The sequence below is a fragment of the Jaculus jaculus genome, chromosome 6 (genome assembly GCF_020740685.1).
Source record: "Jaculus jaculus isolate mJacJac1 chromosome 6, mJacJac1.mat.Y.cur, whole genome shotgun sequence".
Classification (NCBI taxonomy): Eukaryota; Metazoa; Chordata; class Mammalia; order Rodentia; family Dipodidae; genus Jaculus; species Jaculus jaculus.
Window position 1 is genome coordinate 100,017,131 of NC_059107.1, and position 24,029 is coordinate 100,041,159.

Genomic DNA, 24,029 nt, shown 5'->3' on the forward strand with positions numbered 1-24,029 from the left:
TGTAGCTGAGTCTGATCCTCCTGTCTTTACCTCCCAGGTGACCCATACTAGTACATTTAAATTGACATCTGGCTGGAGAGATGGCTTAGCGGTTAAGCACTTGCCTGTGAAGCCTAAGGACCCCGTTTTGAGGCTCAATTCCCCAGGACCCATGTTAGCCAGATGCACAAGGGGGCACAGGCATCTGGAGTTCGTCTGCAGTGGCTGGAGATTCTGGTGTGCCCATTCTCTTTCTATCTGCCTCTTTCTGTCTGTTGCTCTCAAATAAATAAATAAAAATAAACAAAAATAATTTTAAAAAATATTTTTAAAAAACTACAGGTATTGAGGGGCTGGAGAGATGGCTTAGCAGTTAAGCACTTACCTGTGGACCCCCGTTCAAGGCTTGGTTCCCTAGGACCCACGTAAGCCAGATGTACAAGGTGGCACATGCATCTGGAGTTTGTTTGCAGTGGCTGGAGGCCCTGGCACACCCATTCTCTCTCCAGCTATCTGCCTCTTTCTCTCTGTGTCTATTGCTCTCAAATAAATAAATAAATAAGAAACAAACAAAACCCTAAAGGTATTGAGCCGGGCATGGTGGCACATACCTTTAATCTCAGCATTAGGGAGGCAGAGATGGGTTGCTGAGAGTTTGAGGGCACCCTGAGACTACATAGTGAATTCCAGGTCAGCCTGAGCTAGAGCGAGACCCTGCCTCAAAATAAATAATAAATAAATAAATAAATAAATAGGTATTGAAGGCCAGTGGTGGTGGCACACGCCGTGAGTTTGAGGCCACCTTGAGACTACACAGTGGATTATTCCAGGTCAACCTGGACTACAGTGAAACTCTACCTTGAAAAAACAACAAAAAAATTATGAGGTTTGGGTTGGAGAGGTAGTTTAGCAGTTAAGGCACCTGCCAGCAAAGTCAAAGAACCCCGGTTTGATTCCCCAGTGCCCACGTAAAGCCATATGCACAAAAGAGCGCATTAATCTGGAGTTTGTTTCCAGTGGCTAGAAGCCCTGGTGTGCCCATTCTCTCTCCATCTGCCTCTTTCCCTCTCTTTCAAATGAATAAATAAGAAAGAAGTATTTGAGGTTTATTTTAGGGAGAGTTATCCAGAGAGAGGGCTAGTATGAAGCCCACGCCAAAAAGAGGTTCTCCCCCTTCCCAGTTTGACTGGGACCAGGGAGGGGAGATGGAGAAAGTGTCCCTCACACAGGGAAAAGTTTGGGCACACACACGTGGAAGGCGAAGCATGGGAGCCCATGTCAAAAGAGCCCCTCACACAGGTCAGAAAAGCCTGAGAGATAGAAAGGACTCAGAACTTAGAGACCATACATGTAACAACCAGGAAAGTATCTACAAACAAAGCGCACCTTTGTCTAGGGAAAATACCTATACCACCAGCAACCCCGACCCTACCAAAGCAAGGGCCAGGAGTCAGGGCCAGAAGTAGAGGGTCAGAAGAATGTCTGACACGCATGATTAGGCAAGAGAGCATCCACAACAAAGTACACCAGGAAAGCAAGCAGGAAAACGCCAAAGCAGGAAGAAATCCTCCCCTTTGGGAGAGCTTACCAGTGAGAGCCAGGAAGCAGAGCCCAGAACAGGGAAGAAAGAAAGAATAACTTTCAGAAGAAAAAAAAAAATAATAACTTTCAGGTGGCTAGGTTTCGGTCCTTGCCTTGCATTTGAGGCAGCATCCCTCTCTCCCCGCTCTCAGTTGCAAGCCAGGGTTGCTGGTCCTAGTTGGTTTGAGAGCTTCCAAGAACTTCTCCTGTTTTTGTCTTCATGCTAAGATTACAGCAGCTTACCACAGCTTCCACCTTTTACATGTACTAGAGAGACCTGAACTTGGGTACCCAAACTTGAGCCATCTCCCTAGTCCCTCTTTCTTCTTGGAGACAGGGTTTCATGAATCCTAGACTAGCCTCAAATTTACTATATAATCCAGGATAACCTTGAATGCTTGATCCATTGCTGAGATTACAGGGTGCACCACCATGCTTGGTTTATGTAGTGCTGGGGATCAAATGCCAGGACTTATGCACACAGCACAAGCACCGCAACGATGGAAACGAGCCCTCAACACCGAACCCAAGGGGCCATGGTAGCATTTACCTTTAATCTCTGCACTTGGAAGGCTGAGGAATCCTAAAGGAACTCCAGATGCTAATGCCACTTTGTGCATTTGGCTTTACTTGGGTACTGGGGAATTGAACCTGGGCAATTAGGCTTTGCAGGCAAGCACCTTAACTACTGAACCAACTCTGAACTTTACTTTTTTTTTTTTTTTTTCTTCTTCAAGGTAGGGTTTCGTTAGCCCCCAACTGTCCTGGAATTCACTATGTAGTTTTTGGGTGGCATCAAACTCACAGCTATCCTATTTTAGCATCCCAAATTCAGGGATTAAATGGTATGCCACCATGCCCAGAGTATTTTTGTTTTGCTTTTGAGACAAAACCCCTCCAATTTTTTTTTTTTTTTCGAGTAGGGTCTCACTCTTATCTCAGGGTGACCTGGAATTCACTGTCATCTCAGGGTGGCCTCAAACTCAAGTGATCCTACCTCTGCCTCCCAAATGCTGGGATTAAAGATGTGCACCACAATGCCTAATTAGAATCTCAATTTTTTTGGGAAAAAAATATATAGGTTTTTCAAGGTAGGGTCTCACTCTAGCTCAGGCTGACCTGGAATTCACTATGTTATCTCAGGGTGGCTTTCAACTCAGTGATCCTCCTACCTCCGCCTCCCGAGTTCTGAGATTTAAGGTGTGTGCTACCATACCCAGCTGAAAAATATTTAAGTATTTATATATTTATTTGAGAGTGATTAAGAGAGAGAATGAGCACGGTGGGGCCTTCAGCCACTGTAAATCAACTCCAGCTGCATGCGCCATCTTGTGCATCTGGCTCAAATGGGTCCTGGGGAATCAAACCTGGGTCCTTTGGCTTTGCAGGCAAACGCCTTAACCACTAAGCCATCTCTCCAGCCCCTGAATCTCAACTTTTTAAAAAATATTTCATTTATTTGCAAGCAAAGAGAGATAGAAAGAAGAGAGACACAGAGAAAGAATGAGTGTGCCAGGGCCTCCAGCCACTGCAAACAAACTCCAGATGAATGCTCCACTGTGCATCTGGCTTTACATAGGTACTGGAGAATCAAATCCAGGTTGTTAGGCTTCACAGGCAAATGTCTTAATCACTGAGCAATTTCTGCGGCCCTAGACTCTCAAATATATATATATATATTTTCGAGGCAGTGTCTTGCTTTAGCCCAGGCTAACCCAGATCTCACTGTAGTTTTAGGATGGCCTTGAACTCACAGTGATGTCCTTACCTCTGCCTCCCAAGTGCTGGGATTAAAGACATGAAGCACCATGCCAGGCTCAATTTATTTATTTATTTTGTTTTTGAGGTAGGGTCTCACTCTTAGCCCAGATTGACCTGGAATTCACTATGTAGTCTCAGGCTGGCCTTGAATTCATGGCAACCCTCCTACCTATCCCTTCAAATCAATTTTTAAAAAATATTTTTATTTATTTGAGACAGAGAGAGGGGCAGAGAGAGAGAACGGGCACACCAAAGCCTCCAGTCACTGCAAATGAACTTGACACATACATCCCCTTGTGCATCTGGTTTATGTGGGTCCTGGAGAGTCGAACCAGGATCCTTTGGCTTTGCAGGCAAACACCTTAACTGCTAAGCCATCTCTCCAGCCCCCAATTTAAAAAAATGATTTTTAAGATCCTCAGGAGACCTACTGATCATGTTTTGTTTTTTTTTTAAATATTTTATTTGAGAGAAAGAATGGGTATGCCAGGGCCTCTAGCTACTGCAAGCTCCAGATGCATGTACCACCTTGTACATCTGGCTTATGTGGGTATTAGGGAATCAAACCTGGGTCCTTCAGCTTCACAGGTAAGCGCCTTAACTGCTAAGCCACCTCTCTCCATTCTCTTGACCATTATCTTGTGAAACAGTAGCATATTATATCCATTATATCCCAGTAGCACGCGCTGTTCTCCTCCCCTCTGTTTTATTCTTTATTGCAATGAATGAGCCAGTCACCTGACTAGTTGTGGCCTTTCAGGATCCTTCCCTTTTTCTGCACCACTTCCGCAAATGTCTGGTACAAGTTATAAGCCAGAAATTGGGCGTTCAACAGGGGGCTATCTCAGCCTTGTGTGAAGGGCAGTGCTATTCAAATGATAACCCCCTGGAAACTGGCTCTGGACATTAGCCACTTTCAGACTGGACCAAAAAACAGAGGTGAGACTTCCATGGCTGTAGATGAGACGACTTTTTTTCCTCCCTAAAGTTGGGTCTTGCTCTAGCCCAGGCTGACCTGGAACTCAGGGTGGTCTCAAACTCAGTGATCCTCCAACTCAGCCTCCCGAGTGTGGGGATTAAAGGCAAGTGCCACCACACATGGCTTATTTATTTAGGGTTTATTTCCTTTGTTTTTGTTTTTTCAAGGTAGGATCTCACACTAGCCTAGGCTGACCTGGAATTTACCATGTAGTCTCAGAGTGTACTTGAACTCAGTGATACTCCTACCTCTGTCTCCCAGTGCTGGGATTAAAGGTATGTGCCACCATGTCCAGCTCTGCCTCATTTTTTAAAAATAAGTAAATGTGACTGAATCATGTACTATAAAGTAGTTGCAGTGGTGAATTTTGTTATGTGCACTTACCTTAAAAAAAAAAAAAAGGATATTTAGCCAGGCGTGGTGGTATATACCTTCACTCCCAGTACTCAGGAGGCAGAGGTAGAAGCTTTTGGGACTGGGAAGATGGCTCAGCTGCTAAAGGCGCTTGCTTGGAAAGCCTTTGTAAAGCGTTCAATTCCTCAGCACCCACATAAAGCTAGATGAAAAACGTGGTACAAGATTTCATTTGCTTCCAGGTGCAGTGGTGCATGCCTTTAATCCCAGCACTTGGGTGGGAGGAAGAGGAGGATTGTCATAAGTTCGAGGCTACCCTGAGACTACAGAGTGAATTCCAGGTCAGCCTGAGCTAGAGCAAGACCCTATTTCAAAAAAAAAAAAAAAAAAGAGTTCATTTGCAGTGGCAGGAGGCTCTGGTGTATGTGTGTGTGTACACGCATGCACACACACAAATCAAAGTATTTTATAAAAGAAATTAACTTATTTATTTGAGAGAGTGAGAGAGAAAAAGACCTAGAGAGAGAAAATGCACGCGTCAGGGCCTCCAGCCACTGCAAATGAACTCCAGACGCATGAGCCACCTTGTACATCTGGCTTACATGAGTCCTGGGGAATTGAGTCTGGGTCCTTTGGCTTTGCAGGCAAATTCCTTAACCATTAAGCCATCACTCAAGCCCCCAGAAATTAATAACTTTTAATTGTACATGTTTAGTTTCATAACAAACACAAATCAAGTATGTTCATCATTTTGAGAGTAGCCCACCCCAACTCCACCTCAACTGCAGGACATGATCTTCTGTCTGGGGATGATTACTGGAGAGAAAATGAAGGAATCCAATGTCTTCTGAAAATGGTGTGAACCTTTCATTCGTTATGTTGGTGTCTGGTGTTGTGGCCCACCTCCAGCAAAAAGCCAGAGGAATAGACCTATGAGAAGGGTCCAGTCTGTCTTCTACACTTCACTCACTCCTTTTGTTGGCTAAGCAGCCTAGTAACCAAAAGAAACTATTCCTGGAAGAAGCCTGCATCTCCGGAGCAGCGCCGGGGCGTGCTGGTGACCAGGACTGAGCATGTCGGAGTCCATCCAACTTTGCCTAAAAGTACAGTCTTCCATCTAGTAAGAGTACACTCTGTGCTCTCCCAATTCTGACTTAAATTGGTCATCTGAAAAGACATCTCTAAGAACGAAATTTCTAATCCCAGGCATCTGGTCTTTCAGTCATCTTCATCTTCATCCTCAATCTGAAGGCGCTTCTTCTTGTGTAATACGGGAGCTCCTGGCTCTGGTGCTATGGGAACGACAGGGGTGAGCGAGACACGAGGAGAAAACACCCACGCGCGCCAGAGGGTAAGGCAAGGGACCGAGGACGGGGGAGAGGAAGCGCACGTTCCCCACCTTTGCTCCCGGGCCCCTCGCCGTCCTCCTCGTCACTGTCCAGCACGTGCCGCTTCCTGGGCGCCGCCGTGCACTGCCCCTTCCCCTGGGCGGCGACTGCGGGAGGCACACAAGTAGGAGACAGGCTGGACAGCCTCGAGCGCTCCCGCCGGCCCTCTACGCTAACGCGCCCGGCCTCGTGCAGCCTGCGAGCGAAGCGGGGCCGGGGCGGGCTAGTACTTAGGAGGGAGGCGCGCAGCTGCTCTTCACCTTCCGGGGACAGCAGCCCCGCGTCCTTTTCGGGTGACCGAGGAGCTCCGGCGCCGTGCTCGGGCTCCTCGCCGGGACTCTGCGCTCCGGGGCCTCGCGGCTCGGGCTGCAGCTCCTCCTCTTCCTCCTCTTGCTGACTCAAAGCTGCTGCCACTCGGCGGAGCTGGGTGGAGCTTAGCTTGGCAGGGATTCGCCAGAAGGTTTCCTACAGGGGCACAGCAGTTGAAAATGACTGCCAGGGGAAGGATCAGCCTCTGTTCACCAGATTTTTATATGACTTATTGAATAAATGTGACCCTATATAGGTGAAGTTCCACAAGAGTTGTAAACTCAACTCTACTTACAACTTAGACCACTGCCACAACACTAGGTTCCCAGTCAACACAGTTAACTGAATAAATGCATAAATGGACCTTGATCATCTAAAAGTGAAACAGGGATGATCTGCACTCTTAAGAAACCCAGAATCAATGGTAGGGAAGAACGAGTGTGCTGGAGTACGTCACAGTGGGCTATGTCCCAGCCACCAAAATAATTACTCTGCCTAACTGGGAGAGTGACAGGACTGCTTTCCTGAAGAAGGACATTAAGGCCGGGCATGGTGGCACACACCTTTTTTTGGGGGGGGAGGGGCTGAGGTAGGGTCTTGCTCTAGTTCAGGCTGACCCAGAATTCACTCTGAGCCTCAGGGTGGCCTTGAACTCACGGCGATCCTCCTACCTCTGCCTACAGAGTTCTGGGATTAAAGGGGCACATGACACTGCCCAGCGGTAGCACATGCCTTTAATCCCAGCACTAGGGAAGCAGAGGTAGGAGGATCGCTGTGAGTTCGAGGCCACCCTGAGACTACAGAGTAAATTCCAGGTCAGCATGGGTTACAGCGAGACCCTACCTCAAAAAAGAAAAACAACAACAACAACAAAGAACATTAAGTTGACTCTTGCAGGCTGGGTTCAGATTCAACATGAAGATGGGTGGAGGAGTGTGTGTGTGCCTTTCTGTGTTTATACATACCACCTTGTATGTGTGGCTGGAGCCTTTTAATTGAAGGGTTGGCAAGAATGACTGGACAAGCATGGAAAAGCCTACCATCTGAAGGGTACAAAGTAGGGGGCATGGACGGAATAGTCAAGGGGCTGCCACTTGGCGGTTGTAGATTGTGTCCTGCAAGCAATGAGGAACCACCAAGTGGTTCAGACAGGGAAGTGTTATCATCACAACTATATTTTAGGGCTGCAGAGATGGCTTAGCTTAAGGTGCTTGCCAGCAGAGCCTAAGGACCCAGGTGTGATTCCCCAGTACCCAGATGCATCTGGAGTTCATCTGCAATGGTTGGAAACCCTGGCATACCATTCTCTTTCTCTCTGTCTCTTTTACTCTCTGCCTCTTTCTCTCTCTCTCTCTCAAGTAAATAAACAAACAAACAAATAAATAATATTTTAAAAAACTGTATTAGATGGAGAAACCTGGGGATAATGTGTAGCATGGATTTAGGAAGGGGAGAATGGAGAGGAAGGTTAGTGTGAAGGCTGTTGCAGGAATCTTGGGTCAGTGATGAAAGGCAGTGAGGGCAGAGGCAACGAGTGGGTTTTGAGCAGGACCCAGGCTCTAGCTGACACTGGCTGTTGGACTTGCCTGCCCTGAGTTGGGGGGCCGAATGCCTAGCTTGTGCAACAGCTTCTGGAACTGCTCATTTTCCATTGCTTCCTCATTTTCTTCTGTCAGTGGCACCAACGGGACTGCCTGGGAGCAGCCTAGAACACAGCCAGAAATTACAAGGTAAAGATGTGAAGAACAGGTCCTCCAGTCCACAACCAGGTCTAGCACCCCTGAAAACCCTTGTCTGTCTTTATACCATCTTCTTCCCGATCATCTGCTGCTCGAATCAGGCAATTCTGGAGCCAGAGGAGGGGAGCAGAAAAGCCTAAGGAAAACAGAGAAAGCTGCATTTGGTCCCTAAACTCTTCTCAACCCTCTATGTGAGGTACTGCTTCTGGTCAGAGCCCTCACCTTCCTGATGCAAGCTGTGGCCAAGGTTTGCAGCAGAGAGAAATGAGCTAGCCCGAGCTTGTTCTACTCCTAAGCCCTCCTTTTTCTCTGCTTCCTCTTCACTCTCTTCCTCTGACAAGTTTTCTTCTTCTTCTTCTAGATCTTCCTGCCAAAAATCCTTCAGGGATTCCTCTTCATTGGGCTAAAATTCATTGGGGACAAAGGGATGAAAAAAGGCCACAGGCTGGGTGTGGTGGCGCACACCTTTAATTCCAGCACTTAGGAGGCAAAGGTAGGAGGATCGCCATGAGTTCAAGGCCACCCTGAGACTACATAGTGAATCCCAGGTTAGGCTGGGCTAGAGTGAGACCCTACCTCAAACTGCACCCCCCAAAAGAAAAAGGCCACAGTTTTTGAGATTTTTTTTTGCTTTTGACCACCTGGTAGAGCTAGTCTGCAGAGAGGACTCTAGGTGGAGTAGACAAGGAAGCATTTAGAGGGAATGGCTTAGGGTAAGACGGCTACCATGCTGGAGGGTGGCGGTGCCGACCTCTTCCGTTTCTTGTACAGCTCCCGCCGCTCCGTCGCCAGCCCCAGGGCCAGCAGTTTATCCACGATCCGGGCCCGTGAGCGCTTGGCGGTGATATTCTTCATGATGTGACCGAGGACATCTGCAGAGAGTATGTGAACACTCAAAGAGAAACTGAGGAAGGGAAGCAGAAGCTGTTTGGTTTATCTCAAATGTGGCTAGAGGACAGGAGGGATGGGGCGAGCTCTTCTTACAGTGCGAGGAGGGGTAAAGAAGTGGACAGCCTGGCCCTCATCTCAGCAGTTCCCTGAGTGCCCACCTCACTCACCATCAGAGTCTTTAAACTCCTCAAAAAGCCTCTGCAGCTCCAACTCCTGATCCTCTGTCCACAACACAATCTGGGTTCCCTTCCTGTGTGGGAAGTGTCAGTGCCAGAGGCAGCCCAGAAGTAAACCGACAACTCCCCGCCCCCATTCCCTCCAGAGCTTGCGCCTCTACCTCTGGAAGTCCTTGATGCTGCCAGCCAGACCCAGCCGTACCAGATGGTGGATGACCTGCTTGCGTGTTCGAGGTGTTTTCAGGTGTGACAAGATGGTTTCTATCACATCCTGACCTGGGGGAAGGAGTGGATCAGTGAAGAGGGTGTCTGGAGCTCAGGCCCTCTACACAAACCCTTCAGATCTCAAAACCTCACACCTTCCACATCCTTGTGGGTGAGGTATAATTCGCGAAGCTGGGCCTCTTCATCTGAGCTCCACACAGGGGCTCTACGACCAGAAGACCTGTATGGTGAGAGGAAAACAGGTATATGGAGGTTGCTGTCCCAAAAAACACAGGACCAGGGCTAGAGAAAGCACTTGTTTGCAAAGCCTGATGGCCCAGGTTCAATTCCCCAGTGCCTATGTAAAGCCAGATGCACAAAGTGGAGCATGTGTCTGGAGTTTGCAGTGGCAAGAGGTTCCAGCATGTTCATTCTTACATTCTCTTACTCTGCTTGCAAATAAATAAATAAATTAAAAAAAATATTTTCATATTTATTTGAAAGAGAGAGAAAGAGGCAGAGAGAGAGAGAGAGAGAATTGGGTACACCAGGGCCTGTAGCCACTGCAAACAAACTCCAGTCGCATGTGCCATCTTGTGCATCTGGCTTTTGTGGGTACTGGGGAATCAAACCTGGATCCTTTGGCTTCACAGGCAAGTGCCTTATCCACTAAGTCATCTCTCCAGGCCAAATAAATAATTTTTTTATTAAAATATTTATTTGAGAGAGAGAGAGCCAGAGAAAAGGGGGGGAGGGAGACAGCAAGTGAGAGAGAGAAAGAATGGGCACATCAGGGCCTGTAGCCATTGCAAACAAATCCAGATGCATGTGCCACTTATACATCTGGCTTAAGTGGGTACTGGGAATCGAACCTGGGTTCTTAGGCTTCGCAGGCAAGTGCCTTAACCACTAAGTAATCTCTCCAATTCCAAATAAATTTTTAGTAAGTTTAAAAAATATTTTATTTATTTAAAGTGGGAGAGAAAGATACAGATAGAGACAGTAGGAGAAAGAGGGAGAGAATGGGCATGCCAGGGCCTCCAGCCACTGCTAATGACCTCCAGACTCATGTATCACCTTGTGTATCTGGCTTTATGTGGGTACTGGGGAATCAAACCTGGGTCTTTTGCCTTTGCCAGCAAGCACCTTAACCACTAAGCCATCTCTCCAGCATTAAAAAAATAATAAGGACAAGCTGGGCATGGTGGCGCATGCCTTTAATCCCAGCACTCAGGAGGCAGAGGTAGGAGGATTGCTGTGAGTTCGAGGCTACCCTGAGACCACAGAGTGAACTCCAGGTCAGTGAGACTCTACCTCAAAAACCAAAAATTAAAAAAAGTAATAATAAGGATGAAAGGTCCTCCCCTGTAAATTCTGAAAGGAACAAGAGGGTGACACTGGTGACTGAAAGCAGCCAAGAAGCAGAGGCCTGATAGGTTTCCTTCCTCTCACTCTTTCCACAGAAAATGGACTGATCTTGGGCCTATGGAACCTGCCACTCCAAGGCTCAGAGTATCATGGGGAAAAGACAACAGTGGCAAAGGAGAGGAAGCAACAAACAAGGGAAAACAAGCACTTCTGTGAATCTTTATGGTTTCCCTGAACACTTTTTTGTTTGTTCTTTTTCAAGACAGGGTCTCACTCTAGCCCAAGCTGACCTGGAACTCACTCTGTAGCCCCTTGCTGGCCTCAAACTCGCAGTGATCTTCCTGCCTGGGTCTCCTGTATGCTGGGATTAGAGGTGTGCACCATCATACCTGGCTCCCAGAACTTTTATTTTCTGGTTTTTTGAGGGAGGGTTTCACTCTGGCTTAGCCTGACCTGGAATTCACTATGTAGTCTCAGGGTGGCCTCAAACTCACAACAATCCTCCTGCCTCTGCCTCCCTAGTGCTGGGATTAAAGGCATGCACCCATGCCTGTTTTCCCAACTTTCATTTTGTTTTGTTTTTTCGAGGTAAGGTCTTGCTTTCCAGCCCAGACTGACCTAGAATTCATTATGTAGTCTCAGGATGGCCTTGACCTCAGAGCAATCCACCTACCTTTGCCTCCCAGAGGGCTGGGATTAAAGGCATGAGGCACCATACCTGTTTTCCTGGCACATTTTTAAGACAGGGTCTCATTCTATAGCCCAATAGCCCAGGCTGCCCTTGAATTTGTTATGCAGCCATGTTGGCCTTTAACTTTTGATTTTCCTGCCTTAGTCTCCTGAGTACTGGGATTATAGGCATGAAACACCATACCCAGCTTGGCTCCTAGCACATTTTTGAAGGCACGCAGGCTGGGGGACAACCTCACTCTCACCACAGTCCAACTCTGTGACCACTGGTGATAGAGAGTGAAACTAGACTAGACAGGATCCAGACCCTGTTCCACCTGGGAGATCTTAGCTCAAGCACTTCACCTTGTAGGCATACTTTCTTAGTTCTGAAAGGGAAAGAATCATTAGGCCAAATGATCTGCAAGCTCTTCCAACATGGGCCCTCTGCAGTCAAATGCTCTACCCCCGAGCTACACTCCCTCACTGGCTTTGACCCTCTGGGACTCTGCATCATCACCCCCAGCTGCTCATCTTTTCCCAGCCCCAAGCTTACCCACTGTCCAGGGAGCCATAGCCCTCGGTCATCTCTCGAACCACAGCTGTGTTCTTCCAGAATAGCAGCTCCACAAAAGCTTTTTGGTTGACTGTGGCCAATGCAAAGAATTTGCCAAGGATGTATTTGGCAAAAGTCACTAGCTCCTATTATAAGAGAGGAAAGTTACTAAGGTACCTTGGCCCAAATGGATGCACCTATTTTAATGTTTATTTGAGGGGGGTTACAGGTCTCTATCCGTTCCCAGCTTGTCCCCGCCTCACTCACTGCTTTCTCATCACTGGCCTTCTCTCCTCTAATCCCTCCTCACTCAGCTGCATGAACCTTCTTGCTCACTGCCTCACCGGGTTTTCATCTCTCAGCTCTTGACACCTTAGCCTCTTTTAGCCGCTGACAACCATCCACTCAGTTCCAGAGCCCACTCCTTGCTAGTCCCTCACTTTGTAAGCTCCAGCAGCAGGGTCAGAAAGCAGGCGATTGAACTGGCAGAAGAGTGAGAGCTGGAAAAGTAGGGCTTCCATTTTGAGGTCATGGGCCAGCCGGTGCAGCATCTTGACCACACAGTGGTTCGTGTGGGCACTGTTCTGCCGGTAGCTCCGCAGCAGAAGCACATAGGCTCGTACAACAGTTGAACACGCAAAGCTGCACCAAAACACGGGGGAGGCTGGTTAGCACCAGGTAGACACTGTTCGAACTCACAGCCGCACAGTCACCACCAGGGAACAACTCTGCCCTCTCATCCCGCACCGTTTCAGGTAGTCCAGAAAGTTAAACTCCTTCTCTGACACCTGGACCACCTGCAGCTCCTCTTCTTCCTCCTCTTCCTCCTCCTCTTCCTCTGCCTCTCCTTCTGCTGGTCCCTGCTGCCCTACACAAATAGAGAGGGCTACTGGGTCTCTGCCACGCTGGTGCTGGTGCTAATGCTGGAGCAGAGCTGGGAGGAGAGATGTGTGAAATGGAGACTCACGGGGAAGCTGAGCAGAGAAGATTTGGTTCAGTAACTGCACCTCTTCCTCTGGGGAAATGTCTGGAGAGCCAAACACATCTCCTTCAGGCCATACCTCCCTGGAACACAAACAAACAAAAAAAAGCTTTAACCAGAAATCTGAGCTGTAATTAGAAATGGGAATAGGATTTAGACTTATTTCCTGTTTTACCTTAGAGATGAAACAAGACTCAAGGTGGGGGGGATTTTTTTTTTGAGGCAGTGTCTCACTCTAGCTCAGGCTGACCTTGATCTTACTCTGTAGTTCCAGGCTGGCTTCAAACTCACAGCAATCCTCCTACTTCTGGGATTAAAGGTGTGTGCCACTACACCTGGCAAAAATTGTCTTTTTTGAAAAATATTTTGGGATGGAGAGAAGGCTCAGTGGTTAAGGTATGCTTGCCTGCCAAGCTTAACAACCTGAGTTCAATTCCCCATTACCAATGTAGGCCAGATGCACAGCGTGGTGCATGCGTCTGGAGTCTGTTTGCAGTGGCTGAAGGCCCTGATGTGCCCATTTTCTATCTGCCTCTCTCTCATAAATAAATAATAAAATAAAAAAAAATTATGTGGGGCTGGAGAGAAGACTTAAGAGGTTAAGGTGCTTGCCTACGAAGCCTAAGGACCCATATAAGCCAGATGCACATGGTGGCAGAAATGTCTGGAGTTCATTCGCAGTGGCTGAAGGACCTGGCACACCCATTATCTCTCTCTCTCTAGTACATAAATGAAAATAAAATATTAAAAAAAATATAAGCTGGGTGTGGTGGTACATGCCTTTAATCCCAGCACTCAGAAGGCAGAAGTAGGAGGATCACTGTGAGTTCAAGGCCACCCTGAGATAACATAGTAAATTCCATGTCAGCCTGGGCTAGTAGTGTGAGGCCCTACTTCAAAAAAATAATTATTTAAAAAATAGCTCATTTGGGCTAGAGAGGTGGCTCAACAGTTGAAGTGCTTGCCTGCAAAGCCTAACTACCTGGGTTTAATTCCCCAGTACCCATGTAAAGCCAGAGGTACAAAGTGGCACATGCATCTGCAGTTCATTTGCAGTGGCTATAGGTCCTAGTGTACTCATTCTCTCTGTCTCCCTTCTTTCTCTCTCCTTGCAAATAAATAAAATGTGTGTGTGTGTGTGTGTGTGTGTGTGTGTGTGTATTTTTCAGTTTTTCAAGGCAGGGTGTCACTCTAGCTCAGGCTGACCTGGAATTCACTACGTAGTCTAAGGGTGGCCTTGAACACACAGTGATCCTCTTACCATCACCATGCCCAACTAAAGATATATTTTATTTATTCATTTGCAAGCAGAGACAGTGAGAACAAGGGCGAAGGAGAGACAATGAATTGTGAATGAATGGATATGCCAGAGCCTCTTGCTGCTGCAAACTATAGATGTACATGCCACTTTGTGTAGCTAGCTTTATGAAGGTACTGGAGGATTGAACCTGGAGCCAACCTAGGTATGCAGGCTTTGTAAGCAAGGGTCTTTAACTGCTAAGCCATCTCTCCAACCCTAGAAAAAAATTTTCTCATAAGACACAACAAAATGAAAATCATGGAAGAAAAATGCAAATAATCTGTATGCTGATGTTTGGCTGAACAAATGTTCAGTTACATGATGGTATCTAAAGACCACCATGATTATAGAAATATATCTGATAAGAAATGATGTTCAAATACAATGAAAAGTAAAAACATACTATAAGTCAGTATGTATAATAAAAAGGAGATATAATATTTCCATACATAACAGAGAAACTAAAAAGTCAATCCCATCAATATATGAACCTTGGGAAGGAGATATATTGTAGTTCTTATTTATTTATTTTGTTTTTTGAGGTAGGGTCTCGTTCTAGCCCTGGCTGACCTGGAATTCACTATGTAGTCTCAGGCTGGCCTTGAACACAAAGTGATCCTCTTACCTCTGCCTCTCAAGTGCTGGGATTATAGGCATATACCACTATTCCTGGCTCATTTATTTATATATTTGTGTATTTATTTTTATTTGAGACAGAAAGAGGAAGAGAAAGAGAGAATGGGTGCACCAGGGCTTCTATATGCAGCAACCGAACTTCAGACATGTACATCACCTTGTGCATCTGGCTTATGTGGGACCTGAAAAATTGAACCTGGGTCCTTAGGATTTTCAGGCAAGTGCCTTAACTGCTAAGTCATCTCTCCAGCCACAAACACAAACACACACACACATGCACATATATTTTTAGTTTTTTGAGGTAGGGTCTCACTCTACCCCAGGCTGACCTGGAATTCACTATGTAATCTCAGGGTGGCCTCGAACTCATGATGATATCCTCCTAACTCTGCCTCCCAAGTGCTGGGACTAAAGGCATGCGCCACCATGCCTGGCAATTTTTTAAGTTATTCATTTATTGGTGGAAGAGACAGGTGAATATGGGACCACTAGGGTCTCTTGCCACTGTAAATGAGCTCTAGACACATTTGTCACTTTGTGCTTCAGGCTTTCTGTGGGTCCTGGGGAATCAAACTCAGACTGTCGGACTTTGCAAGCAAGTGCCTTTAACTGCTGAGCCATCTCTCCCCAATTAACTGTGCTTTCTGGGACTACAAGTGAGTTCTAAGTGAGCCTGGGCTACTGTGAGACCCTACCTCTGGGGGACAAAAAAGAAAAAAAAAAAGCCACCTCCAACTAGTCAAACAAAGCCAGGTGTAAGCATTCAGCACTGAGCTCAGAGCCTTTGTTGATACTAAAGAGAACTGCGTACCTCAGTGAAGGGCTCATCATATCCCTGAAGTCCAAGGATGAATGGGCAGGATTCTTACCGGGCAGACCTTAGGAGGGCCAGGCCTTGTAAGGCCTGGCCAGCCAAGAGACAGTCTTGGATTCGCACCATGGCTTCAGCCCGCTGTTCTTCTACTGGCACCTCTGAGGCTGCATCAAAGGGAACCACGGAGTCGACACTGAGCTTCGGATCCTAGAGGCAGACAAGGCTATGGGAACAGAGTTACAGAAAAAGCAGACTACCTACCCAGAGCACTTCCTTTAAAAAAAAAAAAAAAAAGGGGGGGAGTTTCTGCAACTACCTACCTGAGCATACTGCTGTAGCTGCTCTGCCAGGGCTGGCCACATAGCCTCCAACTCCTCTGGGCTACTTGGGAGATTACCAGAAGCAACAGCTTGGTCTAGAACCTTCTTCTTCTTTCTTTTCTTCTTTCGTTTGTTCTATGGAGAAAGAACTGTATGAAGATAGCAGAAAAGCTAAAGATGGGACTAGAGATGGCTCACAGGCTGGGTGCGGAGGCGCATGTCTTTCATCCAGCCCTTGGGAGGCAGAGGTAAGAGGATCGCTGAGTGTGAGGCCACCCTGAGACTACATAGTGAATTCCAGGTCAACCTGGGCTAGAGTGAGCCCCTGCCCACATAAGGTGGACAACAGGAACAAGAGAGTGTGCCAAACACTGGCATGGGAAGCGCTGTAACACCCAGAAGCCCACCCCCAACAATACACCGCCTCCAGGAGGCTTTAATTTCCAATTGCCATCAGCTGGGAACCTAATATCCAGAACACCTAAGTTTATGGGGTACACCTGAATCAAACCACCATACCATCTCTACAGACCTAAAAAAAAAGCATTTTTTACTTACTTATTTGCAACCAGAGAGAGAGAGAAAAGAGACAGAGAGAATGGACATGACAGGGCCTCTAATACAAACAAACTCCAGACACATGCATGCACTACCTTGTGCATCTGGCTTTACATAGGTACTAGGGATGCAAACCTGGGTTGCTACGCTTTGCAGGCAAGTGCCTTAACTGCTGAGCTATCTCCCCCACCCCACATTTTTTTTTTACAAGGTAAGGTTTCACTCTAGCCAAGGCTGACCTGGAATTCACTATGTAGTCTCAGGGTGGCCTCGAATTCACAGTGATCCTTCTGCCTACTGAGTGCTGGGATGAAAGGGGTGCACCACTATGCCCAGCTCTCTCCAGCCCTTTTTAAATATATTTACTTATTTATTTGAGAGACAGGGGTAAGGGGTGGAACTCAGAGAGAGACTGAGTATGGGCATGCCAGGGCCTCCTTCCAATGAAATCAAATTTCAGGGGTATGTGCCACTTTGTGTATCTGGCATTACATGGGTACTGGGGAACTGAACCCAGACTGTCAGGCTTTGCAAGCAAGCACCTTTGACCACTAAGCCATCTTTCCAGCCCTTAAAATTATGTCAGAAAGGGGCCAGAGAGATGGCTTAGTGGCTAAGGCATTGCCTTCAAAGCCAAAGGACCTCGGTTCAATTCCCCAGGACCCACATAAACCAGATGCACAAGGTGGTGCAAAAGTCTGAGTTTGTTTGCAGTGGCTAGAAGCCCTGGAACACTCATTCTCTCTCAGATAAATAAATAAAAATAAAACAGTTTTTAAAATTCTGTCAGAGGGCTGGAGAGATGGCTTAGCGGTTAAGCATTTGCCTATGAAGCCTAAGGACCCCAGTTCAAGGCTCGACTCCCCAGGAACCAGGTTAGCCAGATGCACAAAGGGGCACATGCGTCTGGAGTTTGTTTGCAGTGGCTGGAGGCCCTGGTGTGCCCATTCTCTATATATCTCTATCTGCCTCTTACTCTGTCACTCTCAAATAAATAAATAAATAATTAAAAATGTATTTAAAAAATTCCGTCAGAAAGAACAGTGCCAAGAATATTTCCAGAAGGAATTGGGCTCTATGGTTATTATCAGTAACAGTAGGCACTGTCATTGATCTAGAGCTTACTATGTGTCAGATACTGTGCCTAAGGTTTTTGGGTGTTTTTTTTTTTTTTTTCCTTCGAGGTAGGGTCTCACTTTAGCTCAGGCTGACCTGGAATTCTCTGTGTAGTTTCAGGGTGGCCTCGAGCTCATGGTGATCCTCCTACCTCTGCCTTTCAAGTGCTGAGATTAAAGGTATGCGGCACCATGCCCAGCAGGTTTTGCTTTTTGTTTATGTTTTTCATATAATCCCCACAAGAGCATTAGTACAGATGTGCAAAGCGGTTAAGCATCTTGTCCAGATCTTACTAGTGTCTGTATTCAAGTCCGTATCTCCTGGACTCCAAAGTTTATGCTACTATCTTTGGTGTATTTGATTATAAGGGCCTTAAATCATTTTCTATCCATACTATTTGACTGTTTTGTTTTTCAAGGTAGGGTCTCGCTCTAGCCCAGGTTGACCTGGAATTCACTATGTAGTCTCAGGGTACCCTCAAACTCACAACCATGCACCTACCTCTGCCTTCCAAATGCTGGGATGAAAGGTGTGTGTCACCACACTTGGCCTCTATTTGACTTTATTTATTTGAGAGCAAGAAAGAGGCAGAGAGGGCTGGAGAGATGGCTTAGTGGTTAAGGAGTTTGCCTATAAAGCCAAAGGATCTCAGTTCAATTCTCTAGGACCCATGTAAGCCAGATGCACAAGGGGGCACATGCATCTGGAATTCATTTGCAGTGGCTGGAGGCCCTGACACACCCTATTCTCTTTCTCTCTCTGCCTCTTTCTCTCTATCAATAAAATATATTTTAAAAAGAAAGAAAGAAAAGCCGGGCATGGTGGCACACGCCTTTCATCCCAGCACTTAGGAGGCAGAGGTAGGAGGATCGCTATGAGTTTGAGGCCAGCCTGAGGCTCATAGTGAATTCCAGGTCAGCCTGGGCTAGAGTGAGATCCTACCTCGGAAAAAAAAAAAAAAGAGGCAGAGAGAGAGAGAGAGAATGGGCACACCAAGGCCTCTAGCCACTGCAAACAAACTCCGAATGTATGCACCACCTTGTACATCTGGCTTACATGGGTCCTGGGGAATTGAACCTGGGTCTTTGAACTTGACAGGCAAGTGCCTTAACCACTAAGTCATCTCTCCAGCCCTAAAAAGACTTTTAAGCTGTAGCTATTAGAATTATAGGAAGGTTCTGGTACAAAATACAGTACAAATCTTTTATAATAGGGCTAGGGCCAGGTGTGGTGGCACATGCTTTTAATCCCAGCATTCAGGAAGCTGACTGCTGCCAGGCTAGAGTGAGACCCTTCTTTGAAAAACCAAAAACAAAGTAAAATAGGGCTAGGAAGATGGCTCAATGGATAAAATGCTTGATGTGTCTGTATCTGAACTTGGAATTCTAGCATTCATGTAAGAAACCAGACACCAACAAGAGTTTCTAATTCCAGCCACATCTATGGGCAAGAAAGGACATGGAGACAGAAGAATGCACCAGAAGCTGGGTGTCCAGCTTACCTGGCACAAAGGCAGAGGTAGGTAGGAGGACTCTAGAGGGAGAATGAAACTATGGGAGACTCACACTGGCAACACCACAGGCCTCTCTGGCCCAGAATTAAGAGTACTTTTTTTTTGTTTTGTTTTCTCAAGAAAGGGTTTTGCTCTAGTCCAGACTGACCTGGAATTCACTATGGACTCTCAGGGTGGCCTCGAACTCATGGTAATCCTCCTACTTTTGCTCCCAAGTGCTGGGATTAAAGGTGTGTGCCACCATGCCTGGCAAGAGTACTTCTAACAGACCAACTTAAGTTGTAGAAAATGCGAGAAGAGTCCTGACCTCTTCCCCAGCCTGGGACTGCCTAGTACCTGCACCACCAGACTCCCACGGCTCCGACAGAAACGCTCCAGCATCTTGAGGAAGAGGTGGGTGGTTTCCACCAGGTCTCGAAGAAAAGAACGGGGCTGGTACCTCTCGTCAAACTTTCGAAAGAGTGCCAGGAACAGTTCTCGGTACTCCATCACGTAGAAAATGTTATCTAGGAACAGAGGAGAGTAGGGAATGGACGGACTAGTCTGGGAAACCTGAAAAAGGAGAGATAAAGATGGGACTGGGAAGAATGAGATCCTAATGAAGAGAAGGGAAGGCTGGGATCAGGGCCCAGGCCAGGGCCTCACTTTTGATTATGCGACTACTGTCCCTCACGGCCTCATCGGGAGACACGTCCATCTCATTCACTGTGGCCAGCAGCTCCTGATAGGCCTTTAGAGCCAGGTGCATCCTGTCAGGTGAGGGCAAGAGGTGACGTGAAGGACAATTGGCAATTGCAAGTGTCATCTCTACAAGAGCACTTCCAAAACCAGACCCGCTATCCTTGCACCCTATCCTGACCACCTCAGCCTGAATCACCACCCAAAGTTCATGTGTTCAGACTCTTGGCTGGCCAGGTTGTCCACGGGGTCCCCGGTGGCCTGTCCACTCACCGGCGTGCCCAGGAGGCAGCTTCTTTGCGGTCGGTCAGCATCATCTCATAGTAGTTGGTGAGGTTCTGCTCAATGAAGTGAAAGGCACGGACGCTGAGGGTCTCCGAAACCAAGCCAGGTCGGAAAGAGGCAGCTCGGTTGAAGGCCATGAAAAAAGCCAAGGCCCACATGTAGTAGGTCTCATCATGCTGCTGAGCTCTCTCCCGAAGCAGGTGATCCTAACATCCAGAAAAAGAACGCCAGTGCCTCAGGCCTTCCAACGCCTTCTTCCCCTATGAAGATGGCGGACCTGTTTTCTAGGACCTACAATTTCCAGTTTCTGTAGTACGCTTTCCCCAGGTCTGGCCACATTCCCCTCCCCTTCCTCTGGGGCAATTTCTCCAGAGCCTTTTTAAAAACTTTACTTTATTTTTAGTTTGTGTGTGTGATTGTGAGTGTAGGTCATAGGATGACCTGGGTGTCAGTCCTTGTCTTCAACCTGTTTGAGGAAGAGTCTATGGGTCATCAATGTCTTCTACAGGCTAGTTTCCATCGCCAGCCCTCAGGGGATTTTCCTTTTTCCAGCACACCAGAGGCTCATGGGGATTTCCACACTAGGGCTACTGCATCTGGCTTTCTGTGGGCTCTGCGGATCAGAACTCAGGCGTTCATGCCTTATCCACTGAGCCACCTTCCCAGCCCTCCAGAACCAATTCCTTAAGAACCTTTGTGGTCTCCCAGGGGTCTCTCTTGGGTTCCCTGGCAGATGGTCCTTGTTAACCACTGCTAGCCATGGCACCTCTTTGCCTACCTCTCTATCCCATCCCGAATTGTCCCCTTGTCCCCTCAGGCTCTCACCTTGACAGCGCCCATGAGACGGTTGTAACAGTTCTCCAGGAACTCAGAGCAGAAGTCCCTGAGGAAGAGCCTCACGTTGCGGGCAGAGCGGCGCTGAACGGACAGCTCCCGGGCAGCCTGCCGACGTTTGGGCACCCTTCGGGGCTGCTTTCCCAGGTCTGAACTGTAGTTCTGGAGCTGGGGATGTGGGCTGGGGTTAGAGCTTGTCCTCACCACCTCCCTGCCCTTCCACTGTTCCACATCCTGGCTGCTACAATTTTCTCAGAAGAAGCGTTCAGAAGGGCCTCGCTGCGGGTACTAGTGAAGTCACCAGTGAAGACAGTGTGGCTAATGCCAAAGGCTCTGCTGTCACCTGTGTTCTAAGCCTGAGAACAGAGAGGCTGTAACTCCAGAGATAGTCACCTCTATAGTGTCCCCACCCCAGATGTACAAATACTCACATTGTGAAGGCCTTTGTGAAAGATGAGGTCCCTCTCCCCAATGGACTTCAGCCCTTGGACAATGTAGGAGCCCCCAAATCGAGAATGCCTGCAAGGAAAACAAAGTAAGAGTCCAAAGTTATTCCTTTGTTCTCTGGAAGCTTTGGTCAACTCTTTTCATTAGCAGCTCGAATGACTTAAGGCTTCAAAACGTTATCCAGCCTTGAAGTGGCCCGCGTGTGTTCAGCATCCCCTCGTAGGGCCGGGACAGCAGAGCATCCGTCACCCACCTGTTGCCCCGCTGAAGAGCCCGAGTCTTCCTCTCCGCTATCTCTCGCTGGCGCAGCTCCTCCAGTTCTGCCACATCTGCGCTTCGCTCCTGGGCTGGGCGTCCCTGCCCTGCACCTGCCAACTGCTCAGGGTTCTAGATTTGGAGCAAGGAGGGTAGAAGCGGAAGGGCAGTCATTTCTTACCCTGAGTCTGCTCCTACCAGGAATGCAAAGAGTGAAGGAAACAAAAAGATGAGGTTCTGTACTGAAGGCATGACTGCTCGGCTCAGCACCGGCCTTCTCCAGATTCACCATCATTACAACAGCAATTCTGTCCACGGAGAGGAGCAGCACACGGGTGGAGGGAAGTACACAGATGGAAGGAAAAGGGACAGTCGGCCAAGGTCTTACCTGGTCACGAAACATAAGAGAGACAATCTCCAGCACATGGAGACTCCACTGCTGCTCAGCAGATGAACTGGCCAGGAAAAGGAGCAGGTCATCCAGGCCACTGAGGTGAATAGCCCAGAGAAGCTGGTCATGGACACTGGCGTCATCATCGATCCTCTGGGTGACAACAGGAGGGGAGGAAGGGAACATATTCAGCTCCACAGCCTACCCTTGAAGGCCTCCAACTCCCCCTCTGGCCAAGGTTATTTCCCCAGGCTTGTGAAGACAAGCATCCCACAAACCCTCCTTACCTTCTCATGGTCAAGGTCAGCTGGCACATGGAGAATATTTCTGACCAACAGCAGGATCCTTTCAATCAACAAGTTGTGTTCTTCTTGACGTTCCTCCCAGCCCTAGACACAAGGAGAGAATTAAGACGGAGAGACTCTCTGTAGAAAGTCAGTGATATTTAACTGGCTATAGGACTGAAGTCTGAGAATCAGGATTAAAAAAAAAGCCAAGTCTCCTGGAGCAAACCTGTAATCCCAGCTACTCAGAAAGCAGAGGTAGAAGAGGTGCAGGTTATTTGAAAGCACAGAGATACACCTGTAATACTAGTATGTAGGAGATGGACACAGAAGGATCAGAAGTTCAAGATCACCCACACGAGCTGGGGAGATGGCTCAGTGGTTAAACGCACTTGCTTGCAAAGCCTGCCTGATCAAGTTCAATTCCCTAGTACCAATGTAAAACCAGATGCACAACATGGCACATGCATATGGAGTTTGTTTGTAGTGGCAAGAGGCCCTGACACACCCATTCTCTCTCTCTCTCAAATAAATATGTAAATATCTTAAGAAAGATCATCAAGCTGGGTGTGGTGGCACATGCCTTTAATCCCAGCATTCCGGAGGCAGAGGTAGGAGGATCACTGTGAGCTCGAGGCCACTCTGAGAAAACACAGTGAATTCCAGGTCAGTCTGGGCTAGAGTGGAACCCTACCTCGAAAACAACAACAACTACATACATGTATAAAAATGTCACAATGAAATCCATATATACTTAAGTTAATATATGTTAATGAAAATAACACAAACAAAAAAAAGCCAGGCATGGTGGCACACATCTTTAATCCCAGCGCTCAGGAGGCAGAGGTAGGAGGATTGCTGTGAGTTTGAGGACAGCCTGGGACTACAGAGTGAGTTCCAGGTCAGCCTAGGCTAGAGTGGGACCCTACCTTGAAAAAAAAAATGAAATAAATAAATAAATAAGTCAAAGTGTTCTAATCCAGCTAAAGACTATGGAGCAGCCTAAGGATCTTTCCAGACCCAACACTTCCCCCTCTGCCTAGGACGGAGATGTAAGGGGTTGACTGTCCATGGGATCAGTAGGGTGTGGACTCACTCACCAGCTGTAGCAGCTCATACAAGGTTTCACTGAGAACTCCAAAAACCTTCTCACTGGCAAAGGCCTGTGGAGCAGAGACTAGATCTTATGTAGTGCCCATCCCCAACTTCCTCCCTTCCCCAAACTCTGATCTGGGGCCTTTCTGAAGGAAGGCCTCACCTCTTTGTAGGCCTGAAGATAAGTTAGCACCTGCAGAAAGTGGTGATGCACACTGGGCTCCTTAGGCACAGTGCCAAAACAGAGCAAGGCCGGCTGTGTCAAATTCACCATCAGTCTAAGGAGACAAGGAAGTAAGACACAGTTAGGTTTCCTCGCCAAACACAAACACTAGAACCAATTAGCTCGAACACAAACGCTGTACGTGGTGAAACCTAAAAAGCTGAGGAATGAACCTGATGACAGCATCAAAGAGAGGCTTGTCCTGGCGGTGCTGGACGAGGATGGGCAGGAGGTCGCTCTGCAGGATCTGCGCTGCCCCCAGCTGCCGCCGCACGTCTCGCGTGTCATCCTCGTGCCGCAAGTAGCGGATCAGATCCTTCACACTCTCTTCAGAGGTAGAAGAA

The 24,029-nt window shown here is 47.6% G+C and overlaps 1 protein-coding gene across 2 annotated transcripts in view; it reads right to left on the reverse strand.

Moving 5' to 3' along the window:
* Positions 1-5,332: 5,332 nt before the first annotated feature.
* Timeless (timeless circadian regulator) overlaps positions 5,333-24,029 on the reverse strand; it is a 39,910-nt gene continuing 21,213 nt past the window's right edge. The window contains exons 3-29 of one of the 2 annotated variants that reach the window (XM_045152460.1): positions 23,859-24,012; positions 23,626-23,740; positions 23,468-23,530; positions 22,371-22,472; positions 22,081-22,236; positions 21,691-21,824; positions 21,422-21,509; positions 20,982-21,158; positions 20,145-20,362; positions 19,839-19,942; positions 19,530-19,699; positions 16,007-16,141; positions 15,742-15,893; positions 12,922-13,019; positions 12,702-12,822; positions 12,395-12,596; positions 11,955-12,100; positions 9,517-9,602; positions 9,319-9,433; positions 9,149-9,231; positions 8,817-8,962; positions 8,313-8,493; positions 8,158-8,226; positions 7,938-8,056; positions 6,303-6,507; positions 6,054-6,149; positions 5,333-5,946 (exon numbers count right to left, since the gene is read on the reverse strand). In XM_045152460.1, coding sequence (XP_045008395.1) covers positions 5,873-5,946; positions 6,054-6,149; positions 6,303-6,507; positions 7,938-8,056; positions 8,158-8,226; positions 8,313-8,493; positions 8,817-8,962; positions 9,149-9,231; positions 9,319-9,433; positions 9,517-9,602; positions 11,955-12,100; positions 12,395-12,596; positions 12,702-12,822; positions 12,922-13,019; positions 15,742-15,893; positions 16,007-16,141; positions 19,530-19,699; positions 19,839-19,942; positions 20,145-20,362; positions 20,982-21,158; positions 21,422-21,509; positions 21,691-21,824; positions 22,081-22,236; positions 22,371-22,472; positions 23,468-23,530; positions 23,626-23,740; positions 23,859-24,012 — 3,509 coding nt within the window. In that variant the 3' untranslated portion in view covers positions 5,333-5,872. Of the gene's footprint in view, positions 5,947-6,053; positions 6,508-7,937; positions 8,057-8,157; positions 8,227-8,312; positions 8,494-8,816; positions 8,963-9,148; positions 9,232-9,318; positions 9,434-9,516; positions 9,603-11,954; positions 12,101-12,394; positions 12,597-12,701; positions 12,823-12,921; positions 13,020-15,741; positions 15,894-16,006; positions 16,142-19,529; positions 19,700-19,838; positions 19,943-20,144; positions 20,363-20,981; positions 21,159-21,421; positions 21,510-21,690; positions 21,825-22,080; positions 22,237-22,370; positions 22,473-23,467; positions 23,531-23,625; positions 23,741-23,858; positions 24,013-24,029 lie in introns of both variants that reach the window. The other variant, XM_045152459.1, reaches the window with a different exon arrangement.